The 17,253-nt window shown below is 43.8% G+C and overlaps 1 protein-coding gene across 1 annotated transcript in view; it reads right to left on the bottom strand.

The window, feature by feature from the left end:
• Positions 1-17,253, bottom strand: part of ITGA8 (integrin subunit alpha 8) — a 142,230-nt gene that overhangs the window by 104,370 nt on the left and 20,607 nt on the right. Inside the window, exons 3-8 of the mRNA XM_066629122.1 lie at positions 13,481-13,581; positions 6,932-7,055; positions 5,858-5,919; positions 5,066-5,111; positions 2,714-2,839; positions 1,616-1,660 (exon numbers count right to left, since the gene is read on the bottom strand). Of these exons, the coding sequence (XP_066485219.1) occupies positions 1,616-1,660; positions 2,714-2,839; positions 5,066-5,111; positions 5,858-5,919; positions 6,932-7,055; positions 13,481-13,581 (504 nt within the window). The remainder of the gene's footprint in view (positions 1-1,615; positions 1,661-2,713; positions 2,840-5,065; positions 5,112-5,857; positions 5,920-6,931; positions 7,056-13,480; positions 13,582-17,253) is intronic.

Genomic DNA, 17,253 nt, shown 5'->3' with positions numbered 1-17,253 from the left:
GTACAAAACAAGAAGTTTCAATATCACATTTCTAACCTGTTAATACCCAGATTCTCAAGCCAACTAAGGGCCCAATCCTATCCAATTTTCTAGTGCTGGTGCAGCTGTGCCAATGGGGCATACACTGCATCTTGTGGTGGGGCAGCAGTCACAGAGGACTTCTTAAGGTATGGGAACATTTGCTCCCTTACCTTGGGGCTGCATTGTGGCTGCACCGGTGCTGGAAAATTGGATAGGATTGGGTCCTAACTTACTTATGTTCTGCTATAGGATGAGTGCAGTGGCTTAGAGATCTGCTCATCTGTTTAAACGCATACAGAGATATAGGAGATCTTCAGTGTTGATGAGAGTGAGGGAAGTTAGTATCTACCTCTTTGCATTCCATGCTGTTTGATTACAATCAGGCCACCTAAGCTGTTTTTGTGCAAAAAGACACACTTCTGGTTAGAAACATGCTTCTGAAAAATATATTCAAAGAGAAACTCCATGTGGAGGAACCATGGATGCGTGCAGCACATTCACAAATGGCATTCCCCTATGAATTCTGATTCAGGGATCATTGCAAAATGAGCACAGAAAAAAAAGCAAACACTGTGAGTTTAGTCAACAAACTGATTTTAAAAGCATTAAATTGTGTTTAAGGGCTAAAAGCACATTTTTAATCCACATGAGCAGTACATCCTAAAAATATGCACCTGTGAAGACAAAGGTAAAGAGCAGAGTTTGTGACCACAACTGTGGTCAACACAATTCCTGTGAAAGTCATAGAAGTGTGGAAGTGTGGCTACAGACATGTGTTATGTTTTTCCACACTAGCACCTATCTCAGTAAGGTAAAGATTGTTCACATGGATCGGTTGGTAGCTGAGGGGGAATCACAGGGACGCTGTGATCCTGGGTAGCGCTCTGTGGCCACTGGGGTCCAGATCCCCACCCCGCTTGCAGCCAAACGTCTTGGAGCGAAGCTGCTAGCTTCAGCCAGCCTTGCTCTGAGAGGTGTGCTGAGGGTGTTCTGAAGCCCAGAGAGCATCTTCCCCAGGCTTCAGAAGGCCTTAAAATGCCATTTACGGTTTTGCCTGAAAAACCAAAAGTTACACTCTAAGGCCTTCTGGAGGCCTTAAAAGGCCTTCTGAGGCCCCAGAACACCCTCAGCTCCAGTTGTGTTCAGAGGGGTATAGGTGAGGGGGCATCCCTAGAAGGGTGGCACTCCTTCCAGCTACACTGCTGACATGGATAAGAGATTGGCCCCGTGTGTGCCTAATGTTAGAGTCTAAATATTTAGAAATGCAGAATGGGAGAAAGAAATAGAATGAAGTGAGCAGTATAGTTTACTCCAGCCATTTTCAACCACTGTGCCATGGCACACTGGTGTGCCGCGGCACACTGGTGTGCCGCGAGTGGTCCACAGGTGTGCCACAGGAATTTGGGGGAAGGTCATTTATTAATAGGGCCAATGGGAGATGTGAGCCCCACTGGCAGCATGGTGTGCCTTGTCAATTGTCAACAACCTGGTGGTGTGCCTTGACCATTTTAGTGCCTTGTCAGTGTGCCTTAAGATGAAAAAGATTGAAAATGGTTCACACAAATGGTTTACACAAATGGATATGGCTTCTTACCTTGTTGGAGATCTCCAGTAAATTCACCAGCAGCTACTGAGTATGCTGTTGAAAAACAAACCTGCAAGCATGAAATCTGACAAACCACTTAACCTACAACTTAAGAGACCAACTTCTGAAAAGATAACCAGCTCTCCCATCTGTTTCAATAATGTCCATTAAAAAAAAATCCTTTATAAACTAGAGTATCTGAGGCCAGGAAAAGGAAAACAATTTGTCAGGATTTTATGGCTAACTCCATAATATGCCTCAGAAGCATCATAAATCTAGAGAGTGAAATAACAAGGACAAAGCGTGACCGTAATTATATCTCAAGATGTGCTGCTAGAGCATTAATACCTTATAATTCATCTACTTTAGAGGCAATATTTATTTTGTCACTAGTAGGGGTGCACTGTCCCCCAGCCTGAAGTGTTCACACACACAGTGAAAGTGAAGTGATAAGTTCTTCTATTTCCTAATGTAAACCACAGCTCTCCTTAAAGAAGAGCGCATGTTGTCTTGCCCTACACATGCTGATAGAGCACAAATTAGGTTAACCTAGCTAACTGAAAAGCTAGTTGATCAACAAGGTCAAGATAACTTTTTCCTTAGGCGTATTTAACAATATCTAAAATTGCGTAAGGCATTTGAAGGGCTTTTAATAAAAAGATTATTTTAAGTAATCTATAGCCCAATTCTATGCACGGCTACTCAGAAGTAAGCTCCCCGAGTTCAATGGAGCTTACTCTCAGGAAAGTGAATACAGGATTGCAATCTTACAAAAATAAAGGATCTATGCCAAGAGTCTGGATGATCAGTTTCAGTAGCCCTAAATTTGGATTTTAAATTGAAACAGACCAGTTTGTTGAGCATGCACAATTTCCTATAACCCCAATTCAGTTGTAATGGTTACATGAATGGTGTAAAACAACCTGGAACCAGATGTATGTTCTCACTTGCCAGCCATTTCAATAAAGGCTAAGCGAACATCCTGACTTCATTGACAAAGGAGCCGAAAGCCTCTTACAGATTCAGTTCCCTCTTGACAAACTTAGAGTAAATATATTTTCAGATCATATTTCCAGATAAGCTCAACACAGTCTCCATGTAACGTACCCAGATAATTGTCATCATAGGATGAGGGTGCCACCCCAGTTTGCTTTTCTTGCGGTAGTTTTCTTAGAATATTCTTGAATGAGTAGTCTGTGATAATGTCCACGATGCTACTTGTGATAATCTGACCTGTAATTCAAAAATGTCGACTAGAGAGATCAACAAGGCAGCTAGCTAACTAACCAAAACAGTAATTAAGCTTACATTTCTAAATCTTGGTGAAATGCATGCTCTTTTAAAATGACCACCTTGCTTATTTTGCCAGGGCTGCAACAGAATAGTTGTGAAGGGACAGCCAATCAGTTAAATAGGAGTAGCCATAAAATTGTTCTATCTCAGTATTGCAATGGGAGCTTGTCCAAAATATTGAAATAAGTATATAAAGAAAAAGGATAGACATCTAGCACATAAGTCCAAGGCTCAGAATACAAATTTTGGGTCAATTTCACTACATCGACTTAAATTTTTGAAATACTTAGAAAGCGTCTATTAGCTTTCCACAGTGATAGATCCACCAACCAAGTCCTGGCATCTAATCGCCTAGATTAGGCTCAATTGTCAGTCAGTAATAAGAAGAGTTTATACTAAGAACTTCTCTACACATGAACCTTACAGCTATCTCTTCATAGTGAAGCTCTCTCCAGCCACATTGGCACCACTCCATTGGGAGATGGGCAGCCACTCTGTAAATTGCACAGAACCCATTCCAGATTGAGGGCCCAATCCCATCCAACTTTTCAGCACCAATGCAACCACAAAGCAGCCCTGAGATAAGGGAACAAGCATTCGCTTACCTTGAGGAGGCCTCCATGATTGCCTCCCCACCGCAGGAAGCAGTGCATGCCTCATTGCAACAACTGCACCGGCACTGGAAAATTGGATAGGACTGGGCCTTGATACTGCAATCCTTAGCATACTTACCTGGGAATAAGCCCCACTGAACTCAATGGAACTTACTTCAGAGTAGACATGCATAGGATTGTGCTCTGCAAGAGTTAAATTTCTTCACTATATCTACAATGCCACAAAACGTATACAGGCTACAAATGTCAATGAACCCCAGGAATTAGACATCAAAACTATCACACCAAAACCATCAAACAAGAGACAGCAGCTAGCAGAAGACCGAAGCATCTGCCTGGCTGCACTTGAACAGATGCTTCTAATTTCTGCCGTAGCTGCTGTCATTGCCGACACACACAAAAATAATGCACATATTCAGCAAAGCCCCATGCCCAAGTAGCTTGTCATGCACCTGTCCTATAGTGCATCTTTCCAGATCCTTGGCAACCCCAGGTAGAGCTAGGAAAGACCCCTGCCTGAAATTCTGGAGAGCTGTTGCCCACAGTGAGTGAGGACAATGCAGGTTGGCCCTTGGCATCCTGGAGGATTCCATTCCTGGAACCCCCGCAGATGCCAAAACCCATGGATAACTGAATCTGCATGTCTGGGCACTCACCAGACCTCTGAAAACAACTGGAAGTGCCTTCTGCTTGCATCCAGAGATGTCAGAAAGGTACCTGCAGTTTTCAGAAAAATGAGAAGTGCCTTACCAACATCACACGGCATCAAAAAGCCTCCTGGACGCAATCGGAAGATGGTTCCAGTCACGTCTGGGAGGTCAGGTGGGGTCCTCCACCACTAGTTCGGAACCTGGGGTGAGTCAAAACTGCAGATTCCAAACCCACGGATTAAAAGGGCCCACCTGCGCTGCACTTGATGGGTGTGCACATTTGAGGCATGAATCACTGAGAGAGCATTTTTCTGATACTGAAGAGAGTGATTCATCCCACAAACTGGAAAATAAAAGACTGTCTAAAAACTAGCAACTCTTGCCCTTGCACAGGACATTCCACTTATCCTGATGTAACTCACTGGTAATGAATATTGTTTGCAAATATGAAGAAGGATAAGAAACACAGAAATAAGGGAAGGCAAAACAATGGGTGGTAATTGTGCCATAAAGCAATGCAAAATTAACCCATACGATATATAATTGCACAAATAACAACTGCAAGGAAAGGTCAGGTCACGTGGAATCTATTTTTATCTACCGTCCTGCAGAGGAAAATGAAGCTTTCCTGTTACCTTCCCCATTTCATTCAAGGATAAAACATTATAATGGATGAAATGCTTAAAAATAAATGGGCTTCATTTTCTGTGCTGTGTAGTCCAGAAGAAAATTTTGACCTCTCGTGCCACTTTGAGAAGTGTTTATTACAGATAACTGTCAATTTAAAGCTGTGCGAATAAAGAAGGATGAAACCTATTAACAGTGTTACTTGCTTCTTTTTACAGCATTCTTTTCACATCACTTCTCATTTCATCTCTTGCTATACAAAGAGATAAACGTACCTTGCCAATAAAAACTGCCAGGTCCTCCTATTATGAGATCTCCATTCTACATACATGACAGACAAGAGCAGCATTAAATTATGATTAATAATAGGCCCCAGAGACCAAGAGCAAACATGTGTTCATCAAATGGCATCATTTAGCTAGTCCTGATGGGAAATAAATACGGGAAGTAGGCTACAATTTGGAAAAGAACTGGGATATGTGCACCGTTCCAATTGGGGCCAATGAACGAGGACAAAAATTCTGCCACTGATTGAGCGTAAACACCTACATTTAAAGTGTTCAAAGGAAGCCAAGACTCAGATGGTTGCTATATAAAGACTTTTTCATATCTTGGCCTAACGAGGAAAGAACAGCTTAGGTAAAGTGGAAAAGGAGTAAGACGTCCTTGCTGTTGAACCATGCCAACATTTAGTTGTTGAATTAGGATCTTGCCTTCAAAGGCTCATTTTTTAATTAGGACTATCATCTGATGACAGAATGGTTAATTTATTAATCAGCTGTCCTTTAATAAGTCATTTAATTGAAGATCCCTTGCATGGACAGATGGACAGCACAGTTCTCTGGTTAAATATGAAATAAGGGAAATTTAACTTGTAAAACAATCTGAATGAAATGAATAAGTTTCAGACACTCAATATGTGCCAGAAATAGAAAAAAAAACACACACATTCTGGAAAAATAAATCAATTCAGAAATTATGAATTGGAGGTGGAATGTATCCATTTGATGGTGAAGACGAAAGAGGTTTGTAGAACAAGGAACAAGTCAAACATGGTAGACACTCACCTTGAAAAAATCTAAGCTGAATCCTGCTTGACAGAAACCTTGCCCCTCAGGATCTGGATTGTCTGCAAGTATCAAAGCAGGAACCTCAAATTAATTGCTCAATCTGGAATGACTCAAACTGTGCCACAGATAATGGATACTGCTTTCTGAAAAGAAGGGCTGCAGATCTAACGTGTAATTTTGTGCTGTTAGTCAAACGCAGAACAGAATGCTAGTTTCAAAGCCGTCATGTGCAGACATCAAGAACAATATATTACGTAATTCTGCCAAGAAAATGATGACACAGCCAAGTCAAATTCAGAATTTGTTTTGATAGATTGAAAGGTGAATAACACTGCAATCCTCTGCGTGTCTGCTCAGAAGTAAGTCCCACTGAGTTCAGTGGAACTTACTCCCAGGTAAGCACGTTAAGAATTGTAGTGTCAGGTGCTAAAATTATTTTACCCTAACTGGCCTTGGTTAGGGGGTCAGAGGAATAACATTGGATTGCTCAGACATTCAATATGGTTCAGGAATTGTCATCATACTGTCCTGCATAAAAAAACTAATACCATCTTCATTTGTGTACATAATCAACCAAGTATATGAAATATACAGAAAACACCCAGGAACTGCACAATTCTCTGTTATATAACCATTTCCCATCCCGTGTTGCACCATAGTCTACCCGCTCACAAACAGCATGATTATCTTCGCACAGGTTCAACCTGTAGGCTGCCAATTCCATAAAGAGAAAGTTCCATTTGGAAACATCAGCTGCTTTTAAATGTTGGCTTCTGCTTATCAAGATCTGTTTGCTATATTTAAAGTCCTTTTAAATGAAGCCAATTCTATTCTTGCATGTCAGCATAATAGCACCAGCCACATTTTTGCTCATTTAATTAAATACAAAAGCATTCAAGTGGAAACATATAATTTGATGCCTTTTAAGTGAAATCCCTCTTTGCAAGGCGCTGGTGTCTCTCAGTGTTGGCATTCGCCAAAGCAACACCTGAATTAAAAGCACAAAAATGAACAAAAACTAAATTATTTTAGTTCCATATCAGCCAAATCAAGGAAAAAAATCTCACTTACTATTGCGGCAAGGGGAGTACTCGGCATAGGCACTGAAATTTTGAATCGCTACATAGCAGGTGCCAACTGGATCCTTTTCAGGTAAAGCCTTCAGGGTCCTCCAGTGATATAAGGGAGCACATGCCTGTCAAAATATGGTTTGCATAGCAAAGACTGTTTAGGTGTCATGTGTATTCACTTTCCCAGATGCATTTGTACAAACTCAGGTTTCACCTGTATCCTAAATACATGTCATTGGGAGGTTGTTGGCATCCTTCAGCCTCGGAAGACTATGGTATCGCGCTCTGAATGGTGGTTCTGGAATAGAGTGTCCTCTCCAGTGCGGGAAGCCTGGGTAAAGTAGATATGGAGGATAGACTGTTTCCCATGCAGCAAATCCCCCCTCTCCACGTCGCTGAAATGGTCCAATGGAAAGGCAGAGGCCAATACGGTTGGTTCCAGCGGCGTCACAGGGGTTGCCAGAATGTGACTGTGTTCAGCCACGAACTGCCTCAGGGACTCCGGCTCCGGATTTTGCCTCGAGGTTGACTCCTGAAGCCTTTTCCATAACTGGATGTAGCCGCAAGGCAGTGGAGGTTTGGGATCAGAGTTTTCCTTCTCTCAGATGAGCTGCCTTCCCAGGCTGATCTACCCGGTGGCTGTTTAGTCGCCTCTTACGACAAGTGCAGCCAAACTGAGGGCCTATTCTTACCCCCAGCTCCCCATTGGGAGGTAAGCCTCATTGATTCCAATGCAACCTCCTTTGCATGCATAAGTTCCATTCTCCAATTAAAACAATAGAATGATAAAGTTGGAAGGGACTCACAAGGTCATCTAGTCCAACCCCCTGCCTGTAACAGGAAATTCTCCCAAATTAGAGCATCTCCCGCAGGTGCCTATCGAGCCTCTGCTTGAAGTTCTCCAGTGTGTGAGAGACCCTTTTCCACTGCTGAACTGCCCTTTCCTTCAAGAATTTCTTGCTTATGATCTTGGGCAGCAGGGCAGACTCTGCACAAGACCCTGGAGAGTTTTCAGAGTAGACAGCATCTGGCTAGCATGGAAGAATGGCTTGGCAATAAAAGGCAGCTTCATACATTTGTACATCCATCCACAGAAGGATGCTCAAGAGTACATGAGTGCAAGAATGGACTCTAATGACCAGGAGACAACCAGAGGCTACTTAAAAATCTCACTGCATGGTGCACAGTGAGAGCAGCTAACTGCACCTGCATCCATGTGGCAAAGTGCAATATCATGGCCCTTTCACTTCCCCTGATTTTTGCAGGCTTCTGGAAGTGGGAATCTATTTTCAGTCTTACACATGAAGTGGGCAGTAAAAGCCCATAACAGACATAATCTTCTGTGTCAAATTATTTTTAAATATCTGTTATAAGTACTATAATGATCTTTAGTAAACCTGGTCTATTAGTGACTGACTACCTGCCCTTCCCTCTCCCAGCTTGGCTTGGACTGAGGTAGATGGATGCAGATACATATTTGGACAGTAGAAGGTGCCTAAATTCAAGCAGAGATTGAAAGAAGAGAAACGGAGGGAAAAGGAATTTATACATTGTGAGGGTAGTCCAACTGGGGTTGCACTAGAGCAGGGACTGGCAACCTGTGGAACTGTGGGGCAGATCCAGCCTGCCACCCAAAGTCATCTGACCTGCAGTCTCCAGCCTGTCACTGACCAACGAACACTTTTCCCCAGGAAGTAGTGGCAGTCAGGGACTCCATAAGCCTGGGCAGGTGGCTCTACCATTCCCTGTGTGACACATGGTAAATTGGGAGCAAGGTTTCACCTCCCAAGCCAATCTCCGCACAGCAGCTTCCAGGAGTTCAGCAACCTGGAAGTTTGGCAATGACATCATTGTTGAGCATCCATCTTCTTGGAAGAAAAGGTTGCCAACTCCTGAGCATCATTGTTGCTGTACACTGGCAGAAATGTGACACAAAAGTAGTGAAGTTACCAGTGTTCATAATTACTTGATTTGGATTGCAACCTTTCCCCAGCTCTTATGTTGTTTGGCAACCTTCAGTCTCGAAAGACTCTGGTATAAGCCTATAGCACCTGGTATTCCCAGGCGGTCTCCCATCCAAGTACTAATCAGGCCTGACCCTGCTTAGCTTCTGAGATCAGGCATGTGCAGGGTAACTTTCAGATGTGTTATGAAGCTAACATTATTTCCCCATGTTCTTCTCCAACTAAGAATGTCAAATGAGATTCTGCACGTCTTTCTAGTACTGTATTTAGGAGACTAACCAGATTGTTTTGAAGGCGCATGCACAAAAGTATGTTCAATGAAGGAGAGTCTTTAGCAAATCGCACAAAAATTAAAAGTGTTTTGCTGCTTTTAAACCCTGCACCCTAATCACAGTTCAGACAAAGCCCCTAGAAATTGAATTTTCAGGCTCCAGGGAACTGGGCCATCCCTTGAGCTACAGGGCCAATTCTGAATCAAACCAAGAGGAGTTTGTCTATAAGTACACATGTAGCTCAGGGAACTGGACTACCTTGATGTACATTATAAACACGCTCAATAGGATGGGCAGGAAGCTTCCTACCGTGCAAAGTTACTTTTCCCCCTCATTGAATCAATGAAACAATTGAGTGCTAATGGATCAAACTGACTACTAGAAAAGCCTGAGATGTGATGCAAGTCACTGATAATTAGATTTTGCAAACAACTCCATTATGCTTCTATAAGAAGACCAAAGATTAATCCTCGTCAACATCCACATAATCGCAGATGCCAGCTCTCTGCACTAATCATCTCAGTCATCAATAGAAAAGGAGCAGCTCTTCAAAAGAATCAACCAGGCAAGCTTGGCTCAAGGCGGGGCCAGCCCAAGACCCCCAGCACCTGACATGGCATGCTAATTCACCCCCAAACCAAGTGATATCCCAGCCTTTGCTCTTCCTACTCCCTGGACTGAAAGATGAGGGTGTGAAGAGAAGAGGGAGTGTGGAGGACAGAAGAGTGGTGCGCTAGAGCGTCAAAACATTTCCTCTTCCTCTCTACTACCCTTTTCCAATTCAGAATGTGGAAGGAAAGGAGTCACAGGGGAAGTGAGTGGGCAGATGGAGGTAGGGACTGCCTGCTAGGCAGTAGTACTAGTCCCTAGTAGCCACCTCAGTTAGTCTCATAGTTGGGTTGGCCCCCACTTAAGCCTTCTGTTTGGAGAGTGGGAATCTGATGCATTGTAGCAGAAGCAGAATCTGTCTAGAAGGGGAACCCATTTGCTTCTACTTACTATGCTCAGCTTGTAATTAATACAAATATTACAGAGACACCAGTTTTCTTTCATCCAAAGGTCCTGTAAATTTTGTAACGCTGCTCAATGGAATGTTCACTGCTTAGAAAGTGGGGAGAGCATAACAGCACGATCTTGTAAGTGCCTTCTCACTCTTTTGCAGGTCTTTCTGTTCTGGTCCAGAAATGAAATTAAGCAGTGTGTTTTGATCTTACGCTCTGGCAGAAAACGGTCCCCCAATTGAACTTCACGGCTGAGAGCCACCAAGGATTGCCAGGTGATATGCATATGAAACATTTAATATGCATATAAAACATTTAATTTTTGACTGTTCTTTCCTACATGGAAGCCTACTTTGCAATCCAAAAAGGAGAGCATGCAAAAAAAGGGATGTAGTCAAAAGGTGCCAAGCCTGGAATCGGAGAACTGCGATCCCTCAGAGGGGAGGCTGCTGGGAATTTGACATACATGCTAACTTTGTAAATGGAGGAGGTGATGTTTTATTCATCACCTGGTTTATATCAAAAACCCTTTTCTGGGATTAACCACATGAGTGAGTATTTAAAGCGAGGCATTTCCTTCAGAGATCTACACTCCCGTTAAGAAAGGATTCAAGACGCTTGCAAGCAAATCCCAGACGACACTTGTTGCTTCGTAACCGTTTGGAAAATTAAGCGTGACTACACTCAAGGTCCACAGCTCAAGATACTTTGTCGTCATTCATGAAGCTTTTTATTAAATCCAAGGACATTAGCCGTTAATATAAAAACGCCTTCAGCATAGGACACGCTGCCATGCTAGTTAATAAAACCACTCAAGAGAATGCAAGTTGCTCATTATGGATTTCCACCTGGGGAGTTGTATCTGTGCTTGCAAAAAGCCAGCCCTGTAGAACGAAGATGCATATGTTGAGGTTTGGGGGGAAAAAAACTGTGAGACTTAGAAAAGACTAAGAGACATCAGTCCATTAGCCTCGCCACAGGACAGCCATGGTTCTGAACTGTGAGGTAGGCCTGCCTAATGAGGTGCAGGTGGTTGCTATAGGAAACAGCACCTTCCTGGTCTTTCTAAAGCCCATTTGTGTCTTTTTTTAAATTTATTTGCTACACTATTTGTATCTTGCCCCTCCATAAAATGCTCAAGACAACATCATTTAAAACCATTTAATCAATAACAGAAAATAACATTTTAACACCACCACAACAACAAAAAAAACCTATCTGAGCAGACAAAAATAAAATTTTCATTGATTGGATCAAGTCGCATAACATGATCCTGTCCCCATCTAATCAGCAACTATGTGCTCATCAACTTTGGGGGCAGAGGTCTGTTGAAGACTGTCAGGGAAAGACACATTATTCCCTTGGATGCTTAATAAACTGAACAATTGGGTTCAGTGGCATCATTAGGGTTTGTGTCACCCATAAGGGAAGCCAGTGTGTGATCCCATGATGGACCTCCTCCCATGCAGTGGGAGGGGCGATGCCTGGGGCAGTAGGCGTGGTGATGCACCACTGCTCCTCCCCCACTGGTTTTTTGCGAAACCTTTTGATAGAGATATTTCAACACGGTTTGTTTCATTGCATTCTGCATGAAATTACACATCGAATGATATATAACATAATGGTATTATTCAAAAATACCAAGATTTTAAAAATTCTGGTCAGTAGTGGGGTTGCCCTCCTGTGCGCATCACCCAATAGGGCCTGAACCCGCCTAGCGATGCCACTGATTGAGTTGATAACATGTTGAACATGCTGGCCTCAGTAGTTTAATGCTGGCTATAATCCCAAACATTAGCAAGTTATAAGCAGAGCAACTGTTACCCTGCACTTGCCCGATCTCATCTGATCTCAGAAGCTAAGCAGGGTCAGGCCTGGTTAGTACTTGGATGGGAGACCGCCAGGGAATACCGGGTGCTGTAGGCTTATACCATAGTCTTTCAAGACTGAAGGTTGCCAACCAACCACCTCCATCAGTAAACTACCATCGTCAGATGCATCCACCTTCCAAATGCATCCCAAGTACAAATTCCAAATGCATATCAGCAATGCACATAAATCTGCTGTCGTGTACATAAGGAACCAGGAGAAGGTAGTAGCCGGGCAGCCCAATCCTGAGCTGCCCGGGGCGCCCAGCCTCAGCAGCACCGAGAACGGCTGCCGCCAGATCCGCCACACCTCGGGCTACCAAAGGCAGCACCTAAGGAGAAGGGAACTTTTGTCCCCTTCTCCTGGGTAAGGGAAGCAGCTCCACAGTGGGGCTACTCACTTTACCGCCAAAAGGTCGGCGGTAAAGTGAAGGCGTTCGTGTAGGGCAATCTAGGGCCTTGGAAACGGTGGAGCGGAGCTCCACAGACCCGCCTCCCTCCTTCCCCGCTCCCTTCCCCCGGCACACCTCCCGCTTGCACCTCCCCATCATGCCTCCACTGCCCTCTCTCCACCCTCCGCTGGCCTCCTCCCTCCCTGGAACACCTCCTTTCCGCCCCCCTCCCTGCCTCCGCTTACCAGGCCATGGCTTGCGGTCCGTGAGACCGCCGAGCGGCAGAGGTTGGGCGCCTGCCCTGCACTAGCCCAGCACTAGCCCAGCACCGGCCGCCGCTGGGCTAATACAGGTGGTAGCCCGGCAGTGAGGCTTACGGCGCATTTGTGACAGTGCGCGGCGTGTTTGTGACAGTGCGCGGCGGCACAAAGCTGCGGTGACGAGCCCAGGATTGGCCTCTCAGGTTACAATCCTATCCACTATTTCCTGGGAGTAAGCTACATTGACTCTAATGGGACTTACTTCTGAATAGACAGGCATAGGATTGGTCTCTCAGTAGCCTTTTTATTTAGGTCTGGTTTTGATAATTTTGATTTGATTGTAACTTTTTACACCTCTCTCTTTCTGTGTGTGTGTGTGTGTGTGTGTGTGTGTGTGTGTGTGTGTGAGTGAGAGAGAGAGAGAGCGAGAGCACGTGTCCATACAAACAGATTGAAAAGTGTTAGAATTGTATGCGCACATGAAAAAAAAATCAGAAAAAATATTTTGAAATGTGGAAAACAATTTACGTTCTAACTTCCACGTAAACAAATTATACAAAGGAAATGTTTTGACAGGCGTAGACCAGAATCCTTTGAGTTCTGTACAACTATCACATTTAACGTAAAACACCAGTAGGATAATTCTTGAACCTTTAGTTCAATACAAAAGTAAAAGAACACCCCCCCCACACACACACACACACTTACATGCGAATATGCGCATTTTGAAGATGAATGACTGAAAAAGAAGAAACAGGTCTGCCAAATGAATACCAAATGCACAAAAACTTACCACAACTTTTCCTTTATGAGCTCTGACTGTTGCTCCAAACCATTGATTTGATTTAAACTCAATGGACTCCCTCGTGCCATTGACCTTGATTTTTCTGTTGTCTGGAAAAGAAAGAAAGAAGCAGGATGTGTGCATTTTCATAGCGTTCTAATCATCATAATGAAATAGGAAAGAACAGAAAAGTAAATTATTCTACACTGGATCATCCTATCTCAATTACTGTTACTTAAATTTCTATAAACACACTGACTCCTCCACTGAAAGCAGTGCTTACTTCCAGATAAATACTTTGAGGATTAGGCCATCAGTGTAAAGCAGTTGAAAGTTCTTGAACCCTTGTAGTGATTTTTACCTTTTTAAAACCTGTTTGGGGACTTTCTAGCAACCCAGAGGCTTCTGTGATGCGTCAACAACCTGAAGAGTTTGCAGAATCATCCAGATGCAAAAGCCATTATCCTTTGTTTTTACTGACCTTCTTCTTTCCCCACTGACCAGTAGAAAAAGGATTTAGCCATGAGCCAGTTCAGTGGACTGTGAAGCCCACATGATTTCCAAAAGCAGGAAATTCAGAAACCCACAGATGAAACCTGGATAAAACCCATAGGGTAGTGGTTCCCAAACGACTGGTTGCTCCTATTAGGCCATTGGCTTCAGCCCATTAGGGCAACAATCCTATATATTGTATAGAGCCAAGGGGTTTTTGCGAGCATTCCGCGGCTTCCCTGCCTAGTTTCCATGACTCCCCAGGGAGCCATGGCTCACAGTTTGGGAATCATAGACACAGGGTATAAGAAACAGAGTCAAACTCAAAGTTACACCCAAAGACCAGGGAAAGTGCATGTGTGCACTGTAGCAACAAGGACTCTACACTGGACTGATGATATGTAAACAAACCACTGAACTCACATCAGTTTCCTGTTTGTTTTCATATTCATGAGTCAGTAGCTTACCTCCAAATACCATGCTTAGGACCAGGTCAGGACATCAGTAGCTACTAAAGTATTAATGAAATATTTCAATGTCACTCAAACACATGATTGGATAATTAAAAAAAAAAATTCTGAGATTAAAATGGCACATGTGTTAGATTGGGTACACAGGATGGGCTCAAGACCTCCCACTGACTAGGCTGGGGCACCTTCCTTATGAGGAAAGGCTATGGCATTTCAGCCTCTTCAGCCAAGAAAAGAAGCACCTGAGGGAGGACATGACTGAGATATACAAAATTATGCATGGGAAGGATAAAGTGGATAGAGAGATGCTCTTTACACTCTCACATAACACCAGAACCAGGGGACATCCACTACAGTTGAGTGTTGGCAGACTTTGGATAGACAAAAGAAAATATTTCTTTACTCAGTGTGTGGTTGGTCTGTGGAACTTCTAGCCACAGGATGTGATGATGGCATCTGGCCTAGGTGCCTTTAAAAGGAGATTGGTCAAATTTCTGGAGGAAAAATCCATTACAGGTTACAGGTCATGATGTGTATGTGCAACCTCCTGATTTTAGAAAAGGGCTATGTCAGAATGCCAGATGCAAGGGAGGACACCAGGATGCAGGTCTCTTGTTATCTGGTGTGCTCCCTGGGGCATTTGGTGGGCTGCTGTGAGATACAGGAAGCTGGACTAGATGGGCCTATGGCCTGATCCAGTGGGGCTGTTCTTATGAGCAGTGTGCCAAATGTCACTTCCTCTTTCCCTGATGGTGCACCAGCTGCAGTCACACCTCCTCCCACCCCACCCCTGGATTCAAGAAGGAAGAGAGAAATGGAACAGAGGAAGTACCCATCTGCATCTAGCTAGCCCACCACACGCCTCTCCCCACACTTCCATTCAATTTCCTTCTTCCTTTTCTCATCCAGGGAGGGAGAGGAGATGGAGCGGTAGGGGCAGGTAGGTGTTAAAAATGGGTCTCCCCACCTATTCACCACTTGAAGCAACCCCTCAGCATGGTCCAATACTGTACTAGGAAATTAATGAAAATGCCATCCAGGTCAGCAGCCACATCTTGAGATGCCCCTCTAACCAGGAGATTCCAAAACTTTTCAGTATTCTGATTGTACATGAGCAAAATATCTAGAAAAGATCACATTCTGCAAAGTCAAAAGGACTTCGTATTTCCCCCCTCCCTTTGGAGGAAACCACAGCACTGTTTTATCAGCCCAAAGCTGTTTCTCACCATCTATTATTCCACAACCAGCAGAGAAGACAGCAGAGGACTTAGTTCTGAGCAGAATTACATGTGTCCACACCACCACCAGAGGCAGCTCTTTAACACTGCTTTATATACCCGTCATAGATGTCAGCCTAAGAAAAGCCATCTGGGTAAAAACTCAGCCCAATTATAATGCATTTCAGGTTTTTAATAAAAAACAGACATCTCTCTCTCTCTCTTTTTTTGCCCTCAGTTCTCTGAAGTAAACTGATTTCCCACATGGTCCTAAACTATGTTCCTCCCTCCCCAGTCACTCCTGATGAACTTCTCTATTTATATCAACAAGGAAACACGTAGCCCCCTTTTCCCTCCTATCTGCGCACCCCTGCTTTTGTTTCTGGATCCCATCAAGACATTTCACCAGAACATGCTCATGTTATTCAAGCTAAGTAAAAATAAAAACACACATGCTGTCAAAGAAAGAATTTAAAGCATTTTTTCAATGTCAAATCATATTATAAGCATTTACACAAATGAAACGCAATCACACATTGGTACAGTGCTTGCTATTTAGCCCAATGCAGAGAGAATTCTAATCCAGCTCTTCAGTATGGTTGCATAGGCTTGCATGGTCGCCTTTCCTGCACTAATTCACCCCATTCTTTCAGAAGTTTGCTTTAACTGTGGTGGATCATCACGTTTGCATCTGTAGTACTTATGAGTGTACCCGAAGAGAGTGGGGGAGAGAAAGGATGGGTTGACAGCAGCCCACAAATTCATTGCTCATGGTTTCTATGAATTTGTCATTGAAGCAAACCTTTAAGGCTGCTGACCAACTGCTGACCAACTGGTCCAACTGCTGACCAAGAAAACACCCAGCCCACTTCGGTGACCTGGAGGAAGAGTGGTTTAAGGAAATCTGTTTTCTCGCTATTTTTGTGTATTTCCCCCTATTTAAGGACACCCTCCAGATGCTTCTGAACTGCCTCAGCAACCTAAAAAGGCTGCTAAATCATGCTGAGGCCATGATCCCAGGATGCCGCCTTTGTCAGCTCATCTGAACCTTTCCCTAGACCAGTAAACAATTTAAATTTGCAACCATGAAGCCCACCTGATGTCCATGAGCTGGAGATTCAGAAATCCTGATGACCCCCCCGAATGACCACTCCCACCAGGAAAAGCAGGGTTAAAATTCACTGGCCGCGTACAGAAGGCCACGTACATATCCTCTTTGTGGGTTGCCCAGCTCCATCTCTAGAAGCAGCTGCCGCTTTGCAGAAGGCATACATGTTCATGCACTGCACATGTGAGTGTAGGGATGAGAACCACCGAAGGACACATGTAATTAGAACAGGGACCAAACTCAATTAGGCATGTCAGGGATTTGTTTTGTTTTCAGTTTGTTTTCTAACCTTTCATGCCAACATTTGCTGCCCAACTGCCCTCTTTCTTCTCCTTTTCTTCACTGGTCTCCATCTTGTTTGCTGTCTGTCCATTGTCTTCATTACATAAGAACATAAGAACATAAGAACAGCCCTACTGGATCAGGCCATAGGCCCATCTAGTCCAGCTTCCTGGATCTCACAGCGGCCCACCAAATGCCCCAGGGAGCACACCA

Source organism: Tiliqua scincoides, chromosome 5, assembly GCF_035046505.1.
Source record: "Tiliqua scincoides isolate rTilSci1 chromosome 5, rTilSci1.hap2, whole genome shotgun sequence".
In the NCBI taxonomy this organism is placed as follows: domain Eukaryota; kingdom Metazoa; phylum Chordata; class Lepidosauria; order Squamata; family Scincidae; genus Tiliqua; species Tiliqua scincoides.
This window is presented reverse-complemented; position numbering and strand designations above follow the sequence as displayed.